The sequence below is a fragment of the Chlamydotis macqueenii genome, chromosome 1 (assembly GCF_036417535.1).
Source record: "Chlamydotis macqueenii isolate bChlMac1 chromosome 1, bChlMac1.mat, whole genome shotgun sequence".
NCBI classification, from domain to species: domain Eukaryota; kingdom Metazoa; phylum Chordata; class Aves; order Otidiformes; family Otididae; genus Chlamydotis; species Chlamydotis macqueenii.
Window position 1 is genome coordinate 64,504,045 of NC_141556.1, and position 21,073 is coordinate 64,525,117.

General features: G+C 45.4%; 1 protein-coding gene across 2 annotated transcripts in view; it reads left to right on the forward strand.

Moving 5' to 3' along the window:
- The first annotated feature begins 6,890 nt into the window (after positions 1 to 6,890).
- DGKI (diacylglycerol kinase iota) overlaps positions 6,891 to 21,073 on the forward strand; it is a 224,958-nt gene continuing 210,775 nt past the window's right edge. For both annotated transcript variants that reach the window (XM_086740487.1, XM_086741315.1), the window contains exon 1: positions 6,891 to 7,291. In XM_086740487.1, the coding sequence (XP_086596613.1) occupies positions 6,891 to 7,291 (401 nt within the window). The remainder of the gene's footprint in view (positions 7,292 to 21,073) is intronic.

Sequence of the window (21,073 nt, forward strand, 5' to 3'; positions counted from 1 at the left end):
GTCAATAATGGGTGGAAATTAGGCGAAGGCTGATGGCATTTAATAATGATAATGGCACTTGAGTGCAACTATGCGATACAACCCTCTTAATGTTAAATTTTCTCTCTGTAAAAGTAAGATCCAGAAAGGCTGATGCTCAAGGGGGCACTGGCTTCAGCCCAGTGATACCAGTCTGTTAGAGCATGCTGGAGCTTGACTGGCATGGGCCAAATCCTCCCTGGAAGATAAGGCTTTTCCCTGCAGTGACTTTATGCTAGGGAACTAATTACTTAAACTGAAGTCAGCTCTTAAAAGACGTCTTTCTGCCTTGGCTTTTAGGGGTTGGGTCCTCTGCTGGCCTCAGCTCCTTCCCTTGCCCTGACTCACCCCTGAGACAGCTGAAGAGCTTTCTCCAGCAATTCAGAAGCTGCTGTTTTGCCTGTGTGAACAGTTGACATTATGCCCTGCAGCCCAGAAGCAGCATCCAGCCAGGTGCCATGACCTTTGCTACTTTGAGTAAATACGGAAAAGAAAATAGCTAATTTCTTCCCGGCTGGGGACTCTGTGGCTTTGCTGGCCATCCACAGAACTTGGTGATGGATGGCCTAGTGCAGATGTGAAAATAACCCTGTGCTGAGCTGGCTTCACAAGTGCTGTAGTCATTTGTATTACGCCAGTTTTCTGCCAGGAAAGGGACTCGTAAATGAGTACCCTGCATCTGTATAATAGCAACCACAGTGGCGCGGTGGGGGGGGGCGGTTAGGAGTTGTCTCCTAAGCTCTACCCTGGTGCTTTTAACCTAAGGATTGTTTTTGCTGTCCGCCACCATTCACTATCACAAAAAAAAAAAGGAAATTTGAATGAGAGGTTTATTTTTCGCCTGTCCAGTCTTTTTGGTCTGTCCCATCTCATACGCAGCCTCCAAGCAGTGCTGTAATGGAGCAGCTCGGCCAGGCGGAGCGTGGTTCCAGCACCACAACATATTACCTAACAGTCACAGCAGATGACGAAGGAGCTCTTTCTCACTAAATTTGATTTCTGCAACTGAATGAAGGAGGTCTATGGTGCTTTCTCTTGGAAGTTCGGGGAGAAGGGCTTTACTTTATCTCTGAAGTTCTGCATCCCGCCCCTTTGCTCTCGTTGTTTCAGAGGTTACTGCAACCGCTGTCTCTCTCCTGCGGCTGCTGGGTGCCCATTGCTTTCCAAACAGGCAATTTCACTTGCCAGGGCTATTGATCCAGGGCACTTGTTAGCAGCATCAAGCCATATATAACATTTTTAGAGGAAAATCATTAGACTGTGACTGATTGGGGAAGTTACCCTCGGCTTAGTTTTAGCTGAGCTCAGTTCCTCCAAGCGTACGAAACACCGACTGGGTGACAAATGATTGGTTAAGAATCTCCTCGGGTCTCAGTATTACCCTTAAAGCACGGTACAGCAGGCGATGCTGCAGGGAGTCTGGTTGAAAAAGAAACTCACATGCAATGGAAAAATGCTAGGTGACGAGCTGTCAGCCTTGCTACCTATCATCCTCCGGTACATGCTGTTCTTTGCAAAGCATCTTACTGTTTGAATTCAAGGCTGAATTTTGATACTCGTTTCTCAGGCTGATTCCCATTGCAGGGCAGGAGGAAGGGTATTCAAATGCAGCTTGCGATGCCTCTCATGGCGTGGTGTGGGTAGTAAGTCTTCACCCTTTGCTGTTAGCTGTTTTACAGCGCAGATTTCGCCACCCCTGAAGGTATTTCATGGCAGGTTCATCACTGGTGCTCCCTTTCCTGGTGTGTTTGTTTTGTGGTTTTTTAGAAATACAGACCACATTAGCTTGGAGTTTAGAAGCAGCGAGCAAAAGCTTGTGCCTTTGCCATAAATAAAATAATTCTGCAGGAGCCATGTCCTGGAGAGAGAGCGCACTGGATAGGGACCAAGGAAATGAGTTTCTGGATCTCATCCGCTCATGGCGTGCTGGTGAATTTGGCTGACCCTTCTCCACGCTTCAGATTCCTGCTCTGCGAAATGGGGCTGGTGGTGGCTTCCTTCTCTCTATGAAGCATGCTAAGATTAACCAAAGCAAGGTGATCCAGAGGTAGTCATTAGGAACAAAAGCATGCTTCACTTTGTGTCGAATGAGTAACGCTTGTGTGTCTTGTCTCCTTCCTGTTTGTGCTTCAAAAAGTGATTGATTTGATTTCTCGTTTTCTTGGTGCTGCCTCCTGTGGGATATCCAGAAGCCAGGAATGACTTGATTAAATTGTTGTAATTGAATTAATCTTAAGTTGTATTTACACAAGTTCTATATGTTGCTATAAAATTACTTTTTTGTGTATCTCCAGTAAGGAGGAAATTGCAAGTTCTAGCCCTTACCTTTGCTGTGATCCAGCTGAGGAAAGATAACCACTGTAGAGTAAGTCCACGTCTGTTGGGTTGTCTCACTTACACTGTCCAAAGAAATGCTTAGGTTCTGGCTAGCCCCTTTTTAAAAAAAAAAAACTTATTTGGTAAAAACCTGGGTTTGATCTGTGGCATTTGTGTAGGGGGTGGCACCCCAGGCACTTCCAAGCCAGGATCAGGCCCTTGTTGTCACCTCCACTGAACGCCTTGGCAGCAGGAATCAGAGCATATTTCTAGCTATGGCCCCCTAGGCACAGAAAGGGGAGCAGTGCTGCAAAATAGCTGGAAAATGTTAAAAAAAAAAACCAAACCAACCAAACAAACAAAAAAACCCCAACCAAAATAGAATGTAGCAGAAAGCAGTAACTTGCCAGAGAGCTAATTGGATGCTGGTAGAGCTGCAGGATGAAGTGGCTCTGCCCAGCAGGATGATCTGCTGAGGCGAGGGCAGGTCGCTCCACGTGAAGCCTCAGCATCCCTCAGTTACCCAATGGATAAGCGATGCTCTACTTGAACTTCAAGTGCTGACCAAGAGTGACTGGTTTTGTGGGCATATCTGTCAGCCTTGGATCAGGGAAAGGAAGCTGGCTGCTTGTTCAGTCACGGCTGGAGGAAAAAAAAAAAAATTGAGGGGATGCAAATACATACGTACATGTGTGTATGTGTATAAATATACATATTGTGTGTATGTATGTAAGTGTATGTATTTTTAGTATGTTTTCCTGGAGGGTGAATGTTGAGGGTTATCCCGAGGATGAATTTTGCGTGACCTTAAGGAATACAGAACACTTAAAGCAGACTGACGTCTCACTGGCTGGCCTGGCACACCGGACAAGTAGGGTTGCCTCACCCCTTTTTTCCCCACTCCCCTTTTTCATATACCCACCTCTTCTCCATTAGGAATAGGATTTTCAGTCCCTCCCACTCTGAATAAAACTTACTGCACCACTCACAGCCTGCGCACACTGGAGTGTTCAGAACGGGATTTAACAGGCATGTGAGTAACGGAATAAACCTCCTTCCCTTGGCTTTGCTCCAAAAGGCTGAATCCCCTCCTTTCTCTGCATTTCCCCTTTCATTCCCACCATCCACCCTGCTATCCAAGGCATGCAATATGGTGAGAAGTTTCCACCCAGGAAGAAGAGCTCCCCACCTGCTGAAGCTCGTCAGCTCTCCCAGATGAGCAGGGGAGTCACCGCAGAGCGATGTGAGGTGCTGCTCTTAACCCACCAACCCAGCCCTTGGCATGAAGAAATGAGACCCCAGCCATGGGAATTCAGGCTTCTGCCAGCACAATAATCCCAGATACAGGCAAATCCTGCTAAAAATCTATTTTTGTGCTTATCCTTTCCGTCCTGATCCAATGGTATGTCTGCAGCCACGTCCGGGAGCAAACGTGATGCTCTGACGAAGTTTCTGCTGCTGCTGCCTTTCTCAAAGCACAGGAATTGACAGCTGTGCCAGAGGTGTAATTGTGTAAGCAGGGCTTTCCTTCACGAGCCTCAGATTCTCTCATAATTGCTCATACTCAGAAAAAAAAAAGGCATGGGAGGTCGATTTAGCACTTCATGTTGCAAATGAGTCATGCAAATTGCAGCAGTCAGAGGAAAAACAGGTAATCCCAGAGCACAGTGTAAATGTGGGCAAAATGGTTTTTGACAAGCAGGAGCTACAAACAGGGTTTATGCTGGAGACGGAGGAGGTGGCTCAGTGGCGTGGATGTTCACTGGATGGGGAGTTAGAAAATTCCAATTTGTTGTTAGGCTTCGCTCCAGATCCTCGAGGCGGGGGTTAGAGCGATTTGCGGGGGCACAGGCTGCAGAGCTGCTCTCATAGGGACCACAGGTGAAAAGAATAAAGCTGTGAGATCATGCATACTGTTCTGCTCTCCAAGGGCAAAATTAATCTGCCATTGAAGTATTTTTTTTTGGTGCATGCTGTTGGCATCTTCTCATAGCAGCAGAACAGATGGTTTTCACCAGTGACAAAACCTTGAAGACAACTTGATAACCAGAGGGGTTTTGTGGCACTTCTTCTCATTCTTGAAGCTGGCTGTTGGGCCAACTGAACTGGTCTTTGAGAGTTCCACTTCAAAATATTTTAGATTCTTTCTGTGAAAAGAGTTGTCACATACTCTTAAACTGGATGCTTCCATGAGCAACACTGGCTGCTAATTTCCCTGGAAGTTCAACTGGAGACTTTCTGACTGAGGTCCCAGCTCTGCAAGGAAAAGGCATCAATGGTTTTATTGGAGCTCCATGCTGGTTTGCAGATCTCTCTGCACACAGCTGAGAGCAGGATCCTGACATCCTTTTTACAGTTCTGCATAAGAGTTTTAGTTTTGCTTGTAATGACCCATGTATTATCATAGAAACATAGAATAATTTGGATTGGAAGAGACCTTTAAAGGTCTCTAGTCCAACGCCCCTGCAAGGCCCAGAGACTTCTGCAACCAGATCAAGTTGCTCAGAGCCCCATCCAACCTGGCCTTGAATGTTTCCAGGGATGAGGCATCCACCACCTCTCTGAACAACCTGGTCCAGTGTTCCACCACCCTCATTGTAAAAATATTTTTCCTTATATCAAGTCTGAATCTACCTCCCTCTATTTTAAAACCATTACCCCTCATCCTATCACAACAGCCCCTGCTAAAGAGTCTCTCCCCATCTTTCCTGTAGGCCCCCTTCAGGTACTGGAAGAACACTGTAAGGTCTCCCCAGAGCCTCCTCTTCTCCAGGCTGAACAGCTCCAACTTTCTCAGCTTGTCCTCACAGGAGACATGCTCCAGCCCTCCGATCATCCTTGTGGCCCTCCTCTGGACTTTCTCCAACAGTTCATGTCCTTCTTATATTTGGGGCTCCAGAGCTGGATGCAATACATTACATATTACATTGCTTAATTCTGCTTTCTTTTATGTGCTTCATGAGTAACTAAAAGTACTCTGAGGTTTCAGGGAGAAGATTTATGTACATACTGAAGGAAGCACATGTGCATGTAGATAATACGTGCATCATTTATGCACAGGGGTAGAACATAATTTTGAAAGCTGGTTAAACTTTTAAATGCTTGAACTGTAGTAAAAAGATCCATTTTCCATCACCATTCTCTACTGCCAACAAGGGACAGGAAGATCTTAATTGGCTGGCTTGGAGACCCTGTCATTGACAAAGTTGAGGCGAAAGATGTACACACAGTACGTGCTAAGTACGGGCAAGCTAGGTCTTTAAATAGAGTTGGAGAAGGAGCAAGAATGATGTGTAAAGACCTGATTGACTCTCATAAATCTGACTGACGGCCAAGATTCTGCGACATCTGCCTGCTGGTGCATATGGACAGCAGGTAAAGGCTGTTACCCGTTTGACTGTCCATCGTGCCTGTGGCACAAGGGTCACAACGAAGGCGTGAGGCTGCTCAGGGAAGTCATCCATGCCTGGAGAAGCAGAAGCATCTGAAATCTGTTCCTGTAGGATTTGCCTTCTCTGGAGTGTCGTTGTTCATGCTTCTCCTCTTTTCTTTTTTTTTTTTTTATTTATGTCTTTCTCTTTTGGATGGCACTGCCTAGGAGAAGTTTTGGATACACTGGCTGCATGCAATTCCTGCTGTAATTTCTCTATAGTCTCAGACCTTGATCTTTTCTGTATCCTCTTGTCCCTATTGGCTCATGTGCTTAAACAGTCCCACGCTGGAAAAGTTTTCCATCGTCTCCCCAGTGAACAAAAGGGAGAAGCGGGGAACAAGGTGAGAGGACAGTTTGTTTTACTAAGGGGCACCGTGACACTTGTGTCAGAAGACACCTCTTCAGAGTTGGGCGCCTTGATTCTGCGCATACTGAATTGAAGTATGAGGAGCTGCTGAGGGAATTGGGATTGTTTATTCTGGAGAAGAGGCTGAGGGGAGACCTCATTGCTCTCTACAGCTGCCTGAAAGGAGGTTGTAGGGAGGTGGGTGTTGGTCTCTTCTCCCAAATAACTTGTCATCAGACAAGAGGAAATGGCCTCAAGTTGCGACAGGGGAGGTTTAGGTTGGATATTAGGAAAAATTTCTTTACTGAAGGAGTGGTCAGGCCCTGGAACAGGCTGCCCAAGGAAGTTGCAGAGTCACCATCCCTGGAGGTGTTCAAAGAACGTGTAGACATGGCACTCCAGAACATGGTTTAGTAGGCATGGTGGTGTTGGGCTGATGGTTGGACTTGATGATCTTGGAGGCCTCTTCCAACCTTAAAGATTCTATGATTCTATGAGGTGGCCTGGGAAAAAAAAAAAATCAGAAGCTGTTAATTCATCAGCAGGCGGGGGTGTAGGAGGATTTGGGTAGCGCTGGGTGCTCTGGGGCGCTGGGAGCCTCAGGGCTGTTTTTAATGCAACGCTGGGAGAGAGCCCCGCGCACCCCAACCCAGAGCCCGGCCCGTCGTCCCCGCGGTTCCCGGGGGCGTGGCGTGGCAGTGGCGCGGCGATTGGGCTGGCTGGGGGACGGGGCGTGGCGTGGCGGGAGGGGGCGGGGTCGGATGGGAGTTTCCCACAATGCCCCGCTGCAGTGCGGCCGCCGATGGATGCTGCGCCGCCGCGCTGCCATTTGCAGCCGCCGCGGCTCGCAGCGCGCCCCGCGGCCCCGGGAGCAGCCGCCCCCCGGCCACCGTCGCCCCCCCACAGCGCCTGCAGCCGCCGGCCGCCCCCCGCCCGTTCCCCCCCCGCCCCCCCACTCCTCCTCCTGTTCGGCCCCGCTGCCCCGCCGCGATGAACCCCCCCGCCGCAGCCGGCGGGGAGGAGACGGGGGCGGCGGGTGGGGGCTGCCGGGGGGCCGAGGGTGGCGGGGAGGCGGCGGGTGCCGCCGGGGTCCCGGAGGAGCCGGGGTTGTCGGCGGCGGAGGAGTCGCTGGAGGAGAAGCTGCGGAGCCTCACCTTTAGGAAGCAGGTGTCCTACAGGTGGGTGCCGGGCGGGGGGGTCAGCATCTCGGGGGCACCCCACGGGCACGGGGCGCCCGTGAGTGGGGGGGTGGCAGGCGGGTTTCGGCCGGGCAGCGGCGTGGGGGCAGCACCCCGGAGCCTGGGGGGCTTTTTCTTCATCCCGAAGTCTAAAAGAGCCTTCAGCCTCCCCTCCACCCGGCGACCTGCCCCCAGCCCCGCCGCGACCCCCAGAATCGCCGTGCTCCTCCGGGGCTGCAGCGGCGGGGGAGGTGGGGAGGAGGACGGGGTGCGTGAATGAACTTCAGAACCACTCGGGAAGAGAGTCGGGGATCTGGCCCGGCTGCCGGGGGCGAGGAATAGGTCCGCATTTGGGCTTTGCCCTTTTAAGGGGAAAAAAAAAAAACAAACCACGGCCACCCCTGTACCCGGAGCCTCCAAACGCTTGCAAAAGGGATGGGAAAAACCTTTCCGGTGGCATCACTGCTCCTGAGAGGGGTTTTCCCTGTGGGAAGGCTCCCCACCTCCCTGCCGGCTCCCCACCCGCGCCGGCAGGCGAGACAGGTGGGCTGCTGTGCCCAGCACCCCCACGCGTGGCTGCGGGCGGCGAGTGGGCAGCCCCCGGGGTGCCACAGGACACCCTGGAACGGAAGCAGGGTGGTGCTTTCGTAACCGTGGTCCTGTGGTTCTATGGCTGCGCATTTATCCCATATCTCTGGTGTCAAATAAATGGGTTTCTCCCTTCTGCAGATGCAGAAGGGGCTGTTGGAGGGGCTCATCTGCTTTGCTGTGGCCACCTAGGATCCCTTCATGGTCAAGAAGCTTCTGAAAGCCATTGCTTTCTCAGAAGCTTCATGCCAAAAAGTTCTCGGGTCTTACTGAATTCTGGCTGCGGAGGCAGCACTCTGTCAGGAACCGGTACTCTGGTGTGCTTCAGGCTGAACCCTCTTAACTGGGAGGATAGAAAACACAGAGCTCACACTTATTTTGTCTCTGCAAGGAAAGAGTGCCTCTAGCTCCACGTAAATCAGCTGAAGCATCTTCCCTAAGGTGGAGGGATTTTTTTTTTTTTAAACCTGCTGTGAATTTACATCTGAGATAGCTTAGTAATGGTTTTAGTCTCTGTGTGTAGTAGGGCTCAAACCTGATGTAATTAAATGCTTTTCATAGCCAAAGTTTGATAGAAGACTTCATGTATGCAGAGAAGCTTCCCCATAAGGGCTGATGGTCTCTCTCCTGAGAGCGGAGTTTGGGATTATTCGTACCAGGCTCAAATAAGGTGAGCGATGGGATAAGGAAAACTTACTGGACAGCTAAAAGAGCATTACATCAGTCGTCTCTCGGTATTTTTGCATCTCTATCCTGACAGTTTTCCTAGCGCTTGCCGTTTAGGGGCAGGTTGTTTATGGCAGGGAAAGGCAGGTTCTGTTGGTGAGCTGCTGAAGTCGCTGCCGAGGAGGCAGGTTTGTTAAGGTGTCTGCTCTTGGTACAGAAGGCATGGGTTTTGCATGAAATCTTGGAGGTGCTTCTACTCATGCTCTAAGTTTTCATTTTTATTTCATTAGTTTTGGCATCTTCTCATTTTGGGGGCAGGTATTAAAAAGCTATTTATAGTATCTCATTCTCTAGCTTATCTAGAAGCGTGCTAAAGACATAGATGTATTCTTGAAGTTTTCTGCATGGTGAATATTTGTAAGGGTTTCATAATAAATACCTGTAGGAGGAAAGCTTGGGTTTTTTTTTCTCTTCTTCCTCCTGCCTCTCCTCCATCTAGGCAAGGGTACAAAAACTCCTGAACCTTCATATATAAAAGCCTTTTCCTAAGCATCTCTTGATGCATATTACTCATTCTACTTGACTTAGGATATGTGTGAGAAAGTACATTTTCTTTGCATCCTTGGATTTCCACACCTTTTCTTCTTTTGGAGCTGGTTTCGTACAAATAATGTGCACTCTCTCATTTATCCATAATGAGAACAATCTGAGTAGATAGAAGAGTAGAAAACTTCCACAAAGAACCTCCACCGAGCTCTCCACACCCCGCACCCCCCAGGCTCCTTAAATTGCTACCATTTCTCTCAGTAAATTATGGTGCTGAAATACATTTGTAAATGTAAATGACTATATTATACACAGGAAAATCTATTTAGGTTGGCACTCGGACCCCCTTATCCACTGGTACAATAGAAGTTATTGAAGGCATCATACAGACTTTCAAACAGCTCAATTAGGATTCTCCATGGAGGTGCATGACGTTCACATACACCCATGTATCTGTATTTATACCAGCAGAAAAGAACCCCACAGTTGGAACTTGCTTAAAATCATAACGATTCATTAAAATGCATGTAAAAAATTCTGTTGGTGGCGATTGAAGGAATGAAGCGGGTGGCAAAAAGAGAGGTCAGGGTATTGTCACAAGGGAAAAAAGGAGGAAGAAGAAAAATATTTCCTGTACCGATTTTATGTTAATCACTTCCTATTATGAAATTATGGTTTACCTGAATCCAGCTTAAAGTATTATCTCTTTTCCCCCTTTTTTTATTTGTTGCTAAACAGCAACTGGTTTCATTGTAATGCAAAGCTATTTAGCTAATGACATAGTTGTTGCATAAAAATAACTTGTTAGTTTCTCTAGAACTGTACCAAAACCACCAGTAACATAGTTCAGAAAGCAACGTTTTGTACTGATGCGGCCAGTAGCTTCCAATGCAGAAAGTGCTGTATTAAATATGTAAGGAATTTGAGTAGTAAATACCAATATAGGCATGTTTGTCCCCCGTATCGAACCATCAGGAGAAGAAACTTACTTTATATAACACAGGTGTGCCTCATGGGGAGCCCCCCAACCCCCTTGACCTTGCTGTGTTCCCACTCATGCCCAGCTTGCACCTGATGTTCACAAAGCTTGTTTGTACCAAGAGCTCGTTGTTCCGTTAAGAGGAGATGTTTGCTTGCTGTCTTATTTCTAGTAATACGCTGTAATTATGTATACGTACACAGTGGGGATATGCCACTTATCTGTGCTTGTGCGTGAGCTAATGGGTTTAAAATGTGTCTGTTTCTCCGTGTGTGTGCACGCTGCCAACACGCATCCCTTAAGTGGATCTTAATTTGCAGACGGGGTGCCTGCCCTGCCTGATGTAATAGGGTGTGCTGCTGTCAGAGCTCGGGCGGCAGAACGGGTACCGCTGGTGAGGGAGGGGAGAGGCGGTCTGTGATCAGAAGTGTGGATCCTCTCCTGTGAGGACAGGCTGAAGGAGTTGGGGTTGCTCACCCTGGAGAAGAGAAGGCTCTGGGGAGACCTTATAGTGGTCTTCTAGTACCTAAAGGGAACTTAAGGAAAGACAGGGAGAGACTCTTCAGCAGGGCCTGTTGTGATAGGACGAGGGGTAATGGTTTTAAAATAGGAGGTAGCTTCAGATTAGATATCAGGAATTTTTTTTTACACTGAGGGTGGTGGAACACTGCAACAGGTTGCCCAGAGAGGTGGTGGATGCCCCATCCCTGGAAACATTCACAGCCGGGTTGAACGGGGCTCTGAGCAACCTGATCTATCCAAGATGTCTCTGCTCCTTGCAGGGGAGTTGGACTAGATGACCTTTAAAGGTCCCTTCCAATCCAAACCATTCTGTGATCCCTTGATGAGGGGTATCTTGCAGAGCTGGTCCCTGTGCAGACTGAGTGAGAGCTCGGAGAAATGGTCTCCCTTTTCAGCCTCATGCACTTAAATAAAGCCAACTGACTTAATAGTTGGATGCGAGCAGCAGAATGCCAATAGCTAAGCAGCAATTTTTAGAGCTAATTTTTTACCCTAAAAATACAGAATTAAGTATCTTAAAGATGTTTTGGCTTTTCTGCTTAAAATCTGAGCTATGAGCTCACAAAATGAAAAATATTTTTTTTTCATAAACTGATAGAACCAAAAGTTAAGTTTCTCATCCCACTCTGAAGAAATTGGCAAATAATAATAATTTTAAAAGTGAGTTAAATATGTACCCCTGCCAGAGACAAATGCTCTCTACACATTGACTGGTTCTTGGAGTAGTATTCACCCCCTACATTTCTAGACCCAGCAGAATAGTTACAAGCCATTGTGACTCAAAGCTTCTCTCTTATTGTTTTGTCACTGCAAAATTCTGTGAGGAACTTCATGGTGTCTTTTAGCTAAAGTAGAGATTAAAGTAGCTTTCCCGAAGTAATTACTGAAATAAAGAGAAATTCAGATTGTACCAAAGACAGTCCATAAGAATATTTCCACAATAAAAAGCTATAGCTAGAGAAAATCTTAGAAATAAAGTTATATCCAGCAGATTTCCTGCAGGTGTTTGCAGCTCTAAAAACTTATCTGAAATGCTGTCTTGTAATTTAATTGTTTAAGCTTAGAGAAATAGTAAAAGGTAAAAAAACAAAAACAAAACAAAAAAAAACAAGAACCAACCCCACCACAAAAAAAAACAAACAACCCACAACCCCAAAACAACCAACACAACTTAAAAAGCAAACCAACCAAAACCATCAATAATGCAAATGGGTTTTAATTTCTGATTAATTATTATTTAGAAATCCAGGGAATCTTGATTAGTGGCATTGGAAATAAAAATCAAGTTCTAAGTTGTAAGTTTTAATGGCCCTCTTGTGAGAACTCAAGCAGTGCTTGGCAAATGCTTGTCGCTAGGGAATAGGTTTATCTGGAGAAATGTAATTTCATTTTGACCAAGTGGAGAAATCCTGACAGATACAGCATGTGGCAGGCTTTAGGATTCTTGCTTGCATATGGCTCAGGGATTTCAAAAAGCGAAGCCATAACGAATCATCTCAGAGTCTCATGCTGCTAATAGGCAGCCGGTTGACGTCTTGGTTATTGTGCTTTGTCTTTGGCTAAGGCAGATTCTCTGAGCAGGAAACCACATGTTTCACTTTTGGTAATGGAGTTCGCTGGAGGAGCCAGTTTTCTTAACTCACTGTGTCCATTGGCCATCCAGTTCCACTCAGAAATGTTTCTAAAATGGGTGGTTTGAATTTCCATGGCTGATGTTTCTCTCTGACTTGCCAAATGAACCTGTTTGGGACGTGTCCTTGTGTCCTTTCCTGACCCTTATTTCGCAAGCAGGACCTGTTGTGACAGGACAAAGGGTAATGGTTTTTAAAATAGAGGAGGTAGATTCAGACTATCTAGATTCAGGAACAAATTTTTTACAATGAGGGTGGTGGAACACTGGAACAGGTTGCCCAGAGAGGTGGTGGATGCCCCTTCCCTGGAGATGTTCAAGGCCAGGTTGGACGGGGCTCTGAGCAACCTGATCTAGTTGGAGATGTCCCTGCTCCTTGCAGGTAGGTTGGACCAAAAGACCTTTAAAGGTCCCTTCCAACCCAAACCATTCTATGATTCTATAAGCAGAAGCTGAGAATCAAGCTGGCCCCTCCTCCCGCACCATCACCAATGGCTGCTTGTCTGTTGTGGCAAAAAGCAGCTGGAGTTATAATTGGAGTGGGTTTTGTTACTGCATTTGAAGGGAAAAAAGCTATGGCAGAGAAATCCTGGAAAATCCTTGATTACACAAGCCTCGTCATAGTTGATGAACATGTAGTACCTGGGACTACTGGTGGGACCTTAGACCAAAACAGAAATTTAAGCATAGGAAACATCCTCATTTTTTTTTGGTTCATTTATTTACTGATAAGATAATGATCATAAAATTCATGTCACTTCTCAGTAAATATTAAATAGAGACAGAATGGTAGAGGTGTCTCCTATTACTAAGACTTAATTATTTTATGAAATATGACAGCGTTTACTAGTGTACTGTGAAGCATTATAAATAATTAAAGCTGAATGACATTTGTAAAAATGAAAACATCCAACACAAGCCTTTGATCTTTTGATTGTGTTGATTTCTTCTACTTAAGTTTCCCTGCATCTTAATATATCCTATTTCTATAAATGAGTGAGGTTGTTCTGCATGAAAATGATGGATGAATTTTTATCTTTCACCAAATGTCAAGAAGATAATTCTCACTCTCTGGCCTAATCTGGTAAGATCTGCTTGCAACTGTCTTTGTTAAGAGTTTTGGGTATGTACTGTACCACCCACTCGCACAACAGTGGCTCAATTTACTTTGTCGCCCAAAACATCCATCACTGTTTTAGCATTTTCTCCCAAAGCACATCACTGGACATTTTTAGGTACATGAAGGGGCCCTCATGAAGCCCTTTCATTTATAAAACTTTGGGGGGGAAGTTCTGCTTTGGAACAAAATGCAGAAAAAAGCTAGAATGCTTCAGAAACAAGAATAATACCATGGGAAAAACAGGTTGACATTTAAAGTTCCCTCCTGACTTGGGGATGTGGCTGCAAGTCTGGCCATCAGTGTCTCTAGGTCATAAAAAGTAAAAGGACTGTCTTTGAATTTAGAGCATGTCTTACATTCTCCCTTCTGTGTTCTGAGGTTAGCAGCACTTTACAAAAGACAGATTGTGAATGATAACTGTGGGTAAAGCTACATGTGAGCTGCAGTGGAATTACGTAGGTACTCAGAAGGAGATGAATGCCTCAGGGATTTGATAGCAGGAGCCTCCATGAGCGCATAATGAAGTGGTTGTGTAGCACAGACACAGACCTCTCCCCTCAGACTGCCCCAGGACTGTTGCAGGTGGAAAATTTCTTTGCGTAAAAGATGCCGTGTAACTCTGATGGGGTGGAAAACCACTTTCGGTCTGGCTAGTCCTTTGGAATAAATGAGCAGGTAGTCAGTTCTTCTCCCCCGGGTCAGTCACGGGGCTGATGAAATTATTTGCTTGAAGTCTTACCAGGCTTTTGACGTTTTTTTTTTTTTTTCTTTTTTTAATTTGGCATCTTGACTGAGATGTTGGGAAGGTGATGCGTATGTGCAACAGTCTTCTGTGCTCTTCCTGCTTCTTTATCAGTGAATCCAGCACAACTTGGTCATGAGATACCGATAGCCAAAGGATTTTCCTGATATTAATTAAAAGAGGGAAACAAAAATAAAAAATAATCAGGCATGACAGGCTTGTGGCTTTGTGGCAACCTCTTCTAGTTCTGGAACTGATGATGAGGAACTTTGCCTTGGAATAAAATGGATGTGGAAAGTTGGAGCTCCTTTTTGTGTCTCACTCTACGAAGTTGTTTTTCCTTAAATTCTTTGTATGTGGGAGTGATGCGTTAACTCAATTATACTGTTCACCTGCATGTCCTGATGTTGGGGTTCCCCCCCCACCCCTTGTGATTTTTTAATTATTTGACCATTTTCACTCTTAACAGAGAAAAGCTGTGTGGGACTGCGTGCAAATGGAAAAATGTGTAAGAGTACATGAAGAGAAAACTGTATGTGCATATATATGTGTACAGAGTCTATAGAAGCCTCTGTGTGGGTTAGTGCTGGGTATTTAATAGCTGTGTATGGGTAAGGTGATGTCACAGTGAGTAACTTCCGGGTGAAGGAAGATGTATGACAGGACATGGGCATGGAGGACTCTGCTGTGTGTTTTACGGGTTGCAGCTCTGCGGGAAAACCATCTATACTTTCTACTAAATAATTGCTGGACCTTGTGTGGGATGAGGAAAATGTACCAGGGTGGGCTGTGTGTTGGGGGGGCCTCGGTGCATGCTCTGTATAAATGCCCAGGAATGCAAGATAAAGGGATATAGTTATGTTGCTAATTCCAATATATGGTGTGTGGGTTTTCTCCCTTTATTTAACTGTTCTTTCTTCTGAGGTAATACATATTTATGCATATAAAATCTTAATGGTGAAGGTGTTAGGTCTGATGGAAAGTGCTGTGCCAAGAGCTGAGTCCAAGGTTTGCAGGCCCATCTAAAGCCACCAGGACTCTCTGGTTTCACTTCTCATTTCTGCCCATACTGCAGCTTTTATTTCTCTTTTCCTGCTTTTCTCGGTGTGGATGTGCTGGCCTGAGGAGATAACTGCTTCCCCGGTGCCAACATTGTGCCAGCCCCTGAATTCTCCCGTAACCCTGTCTCTCAGGGTGCTGGGTTTCTGGTAAGGCCGTCGCTGATGCACATGCAACCCACTCTATGCTGCCAGCAGAGAAGTTGATAGTATCTCAGCCAGCTCATAAAGGCTTTTTTTTTTTTTTTTTTTCCCCCCCTCTGGTTTTGCCTATAAATGAATTCAGGGCGGATTTTGTTGGTGAGGATTTAAGATGCATGTCGCTCTCACACCAGCACCACCATGTCTAATGGGTGCTGACTGCTATGTGCCACAGGTTGGCCGTGATTCTGCACAGTCTTCTCTGTCCAGACTGTGCCTGGATCCTTCTCTGAAGATAACACGGGACTTGGGGTGACTGTGGTTAGGAAGGAAAGCAGAGGTTTTCACCTTAAATTTCACTAGAATTGTTTCATTGTTTCTCAGTTACAAAAGACCTCAGCCCCCTATCTTGATCTGCAGAGGGGACCCATAAATGGAGTAGGAGACAGTGTAGCATCAAGGAAGGGGCTGTTTGATTCTTAACATCAAACAAAAAAGTCTACTACTTGTATATTCTGCTTTCTCCCACCTTTTTCCACCTGTAAGACTGTCATCTGTAAGTGATATTATCTACCTAACACAGGCAGTGTAGAGCCTGATTCTTTGTAAATCCTCTTAGAGAAACAGAGACAAAGGAAGATCAAGTGACTTATTTAAGATGGCAGATGGAGTCCGTGTGACAAAATGGGAACAGATCCTCAACCTTAGCTTTAAGAGCAAGGCCTTTCATCCAGGCTAAAAGGAGAGGTGAACATAAGAGACATGAAACTGCAACTTTCAGAGAAAACCTGAAAGTTCAGGAGAGGCAAAGGACAGCTGTGGATGAATATTATAATCTGATCTTGTTTACCGTACAATGTCCCCAAGTTTTGCCTCTGAATTATTTGTGCATTGAGCAAATGGGATGGATTTTTTAATTATTATTATTTTTTTTTTAAATAGCTATTGTAGCCTGAGACTGCCACAGGGCGCCAAGTGGTTTTTTTTTTTTGGTATGTCTCAGCAACTACCTTACTGAAATGGCCCAGCATAAAGATAGGTAGGGGATGGAGGGGGAAGGGAGAGGTTAGCTGGTTCTGAGGAATGAATGGTCACTAACTATTGCACTTTCGGCAAAGCAAGCCGGTGCAGGGCTCTGGGACTGAGCCTGGTATTTCCCCGATACTTTCTATACTGCATTTTTGAGGAAGCCTGGTGGTTGGAAACACTTATGCTAGAAAAAGGCCTGGTAATGAGGTCACGAACCTTTCAGTCCCGGATTTCCCTTCAAATGCAGCTCTGAATGGCACTGCCAGAGTCCCCTTCCATTTAACAGCTATTTGAAAGCTTAGCTAACTTCAAAATTTACAGTTCATAGTGGGAAACTGCTGTTTAATCATCTGATCCATCTAACCTTTTTTGAGGTATTATGGCTTCAAATTCTACCTAGAAAGTTTTCCAGCTCACTGGCTCTATGGACTGCCTAACAGTAATCCGCATTGTTGTAGACAAATGGCCATGCAGTCAGAGAACGGAGGTGTCTAATTGTACTCAGGTTTGAAGTATACTAACTTAACGCATCACTGCTCCTCCTGTGTACCTTTGTGGATAAACATGAGATATGAGAAGATGTAGGATGCTACTGTCTCAGGCTGCCAATAAGGCCTATGCTGTCAGTGATGAGTTTACTCGCTGGCATTAGGGAACGGTGCCGCTGGCTGCCCTATAGCATCAGCTAGGCTATAGATGTGTTGCAGAGATAAAGAATATTGACGGCTTTGGCTGTCTGACCGTATCTAAGAGGCCTTGGTGGAGAGATGTGATTACCTTGTCTTGCTTTCTGTTATCCTCTTCAGATGATAACAAAATTCTCCATTCCGCCCTTGCCATTACTGAGGAATGTGTGTTTAATACATAGGTCTAAAGTATGTCTGATTAGGGCTATACGATACACGACTGTTTGGGGGCATGATCTGACACTTTTTACAGGATGCGAAAAAGAAAATCTCATATTTAATCTAGACATAATGATAAGAAGCACTACGCTTCTGTAGTACTCACTTCAGTATCTGTGGTTTCACTAACTTCAAAATATTTCGAAATTGTAAAATTTGTTTCAATATTTCTAATTTCTTTCAAATGTTTCTGAATTGGACCTTTTCATCAAAGCAAACAGCAAAGCCCCTAATAGCCAGATTATATGACTTCTAAATTGTATGACTCATCAGGAAGCTTGACCCCCTAGGGAACATTTTCCAAGTGGGGCAAGGATTAAGCTTCAATTGCACAGATTCATCAAAGATGATGAGCTGAACATCTTAGAATCCCTCTGTGCTCTGAAAATGCTCCCTGATGCTGTGTAATATGAAGGAGAGGGGACTGCCTGTGACGTTCTGAGAGGTGCCATGGGGTTTCTGGGCACCGTAGAAGAGGGTGAGGAAGCAAAACGGCTTTGAAGCCTGTTAGCATTAAAAGATTATGAGAAAATACCTTCCTGTCATCACTTTATTTCATTAGGTTGCTAATGAGTTTCCTCTGGGGATGGTAATGGGGTAGTTCTTATGCTTTTATCCAATTAGTGAATGATCCCAGGAGTATATCCTTTTGTTGTGAAAACACATCGAGTTTCATTCCAACTCGAGGACTGCATCCTGTAGGTTCTCTGAAGGCAATGAAATGCCATGTGTAGGTGCATGCTAGGGCAGATCTTTGGTTGTTAATTGCTGATGTTAGCTTTTTTTTATGGTTTCAGGATGATGCCCTAGAGGGCAATGGACTCTCCTGTGAAAGTAAGTGAAATGCCAAAGATGTGAATAAAGTTTCATTATGAGTTTTAAGGTTTGTCTGAGACACTGAGAGAATTCACGTGTTAAAAACTGGTGTAGATAGGAAACAAAAGAAAAGTGCCTTTGATGCTATTGCCTTAAGGGATATCCAGTACCAGTGCCTTGCCAGCTGCTTGTGTGCATAGGATCCTTTGCTGCTGGCATTAGAGTCACCTCCAGGTTTTAGCCTGATTTAAACTGACATTGAAGAAGGAATTAGCAGCAGTACCAATGCAGCTGGCATGTTTGGTTGTGGGTGGCCTTCCATTAGTGAGAAGAACTTAAGCTATTCTATTTTTCATTTTTGTCTCTGCAGGTAGCCAACTGTCACTTCTCTTGCAGGGCAGTATACTTGGCTTTGGAGCACGTAGTTTCTTTGTTTTGTCCCTGGCCAATTTTTACTGTGATAGAATTTCTGAATTTCTTTATCTTTGAGTTGTTCCCTCTCCCTTTTTCATTCTGTAATCTGCCTTTGTCACCCTACCTTCCTGCCAAGACTCTGGTGCTCTGTGTAGGGGTTACGTACCTGGGGCTGTGGCTCACATGGTACAATGAACAAAGAACAAAGGAGTACATAAACAGTGGGCTTCACATTCTACGAGGTTAGATTTAAGTTACTGAGCTCCCTCCAATAGTTTTTTCCTGCCTCCAAGGCTAACGTGAGCTTTATAGCCCAGTGCTACATCTCTGATTCTGTACTACTGAGATGCTTACGATAAGCTGCTTCCTTTTCCCTCTAGATTTGCAGTACTGGAAGTTTTCAAGCTCTTCAGTGGCACATTATGGTTGCAGAGGCTGCAGAGTAGTAATGCACATGTTTCATGTGCAATTGGGTAGAAATATAGAGATTGCTTTTGGGCTTCTCCCTGTAAATGTAGTGCAAACCTATGGCAAAAAAAAAAAAAGAGGAGGCACCAGTTGCCTTCTCCAGCTTTTCAGCTTTTTTTTTTTTTTTTTTTTTTATTTTTCCCACTTTTTCAGGTGTTGCATGAATGCTGAAGGGCGCTTGACAATCCCTGCTGCTGCATAGCAAACAGTGTTGGGAGTAGACTCCCATGGCTTGGATACAGGGTAGCATTGTGATGCTTGTGTGGACTCTCTTTAGGCCTTGCAAATCTCGATTCAGTCTGGATGGCAAATGGCAAAGCAATGTTTTTCATTTCCTTGAGTCTGATGTGGGCCGTATAATTACTTGATGAATGCGGTATGATCCAGAGTGAACAGCAAAATTACTGAGTGCTGGGTTATTTGGTCTCTGTCTTGTCAGCTCTTTGTTTCTCTTCTTTCAGCAGATAGTGGGGGAGGGATGACTAATGTTGGCTGTGATGCTGGGGCAGTTATGAGCTGGACTGAGCCCAACAGAGCAGTTAATATGCCCCCTCACAAAGTTTGTGTACTGTTTAGAAACTGCTAGCCTGATGGCCTTCAGACGAGTGACCTAGAGGTGGCAGTTCTTTCCCAAAATATCCCCTTATCTACCAAACCTTAATCTGTTTGAGAGGGAGAAAAACCATAACTTTTAGCAAGGATGGCTGTTGACAGTCTGGCCTGGAAGACTTTGGAGCCTTCCAAAGGGAGGGCTGGCTGGAGCACAGCTTTTCTGCTTTCCAGAGATGATACGGCATGTCTTTCCCTCAGCCTGGGCTCCCCCAGGCCACAGCAGGCTTCTGTCCAGACTCCTCTTGGGGATGTGATGGCCATTAACAACGTGAGGCAAGCATTATGTTTGGTCAAGCCTGTTGGCAGTCTCAAGCCAGAAGTGCTCTGAGAAATGCTCTCCAGGGCAGGACGGTCCCAGAGAGCTTGTGTGTGAGCTCTCCCTTTAATGAACGTGTTTCAGAAAGAACTTCGTATTTGATGATCTTTTTCTTTTTTTTTTAATAGAGTAAAATTCTGCTTTTCTTTTCTTTTTTTTTTTTTTTTTAATGAAAGACACAAAGCTACGCAATCTCTGGCTATATCTGGTAACTGGAAGACATCTTTACTATGACACACAAATATTTTTTATTTCCTCGCATGTAGTCACCTATTCAAGATCAAGTAATGCATTCTTCCCAATTTTCACCTCAAGTCTGGTGAAAATGTGAGAGATCAGATAACAAGGAATTTAAAAGAAAAGCCTCCTCTAATCCCTTGGTTGGGCAATATAGGGCTTTTCTCCCTAATCCCTGGATTGCACAATACATTTTTCTCTCCTTAGAATCATAGAATAGTTACCTTACCCCCACCTCCTTAGCACTGAAAGGAAAGCAACCAAATGCAATTCCACCATCAGCTCTGATGGGACTGTGAAAATATCCTCAACCTGTCCATACAATAGCTGCTTACATTTCCAATTCCCTTTTTTCCAAGAAAGACTTTGAGTTTGGTGTTAGTATTAGTACCTGGTCTTGTACGAAATTCAAGTAAAACAAGCGTACAAGGTGAGTGCAGAAGAGTAAGCCACAGCTGCTGAACCCTGGTGTGGGAGCTTTCTCTTTTCATAGCTCCTTTTATCTTTCTGTGGGAACAGCAGATATGATGACTAGTTTTGGGAGGGAGATGGAAGGATGAGGGGAGCTGACCTGTGGTTGTGAAAGCGCTGGGTTCGTTCCTCTTCGCTTCCTAATTGCTGAGGGCCGTTGTTTGTTCAGAGAGAGTTGCAGCGCAGGCAGTGGCAGGGAAAGCTTTCATCACACACTGATTATGCCTCTCTCCTGACTTAGCAGAAAAAGAAGGTAATTCACTTTCCTTTCAGTCTTTGGCCTTTATCCTAAGATTACTCATGTCTTTTGCTTTCTGAAAATTGGAGATCATCCTCTTTCACATGTGAGGTGCCAAGATACCAGATGGCCTTGCCTTTCTGCCACTGATGACCTTATTTTGCTGTCCTTTGCAGCTGTGCATCTTACTGAACGAAAGCTGCAGCTGACCATCTCCTGGAGGATGTGAATGCAGGCCCACAGTTGGGTCTGAGAGCTCTGGCGTGTGCTTGCTTCTCCAATCT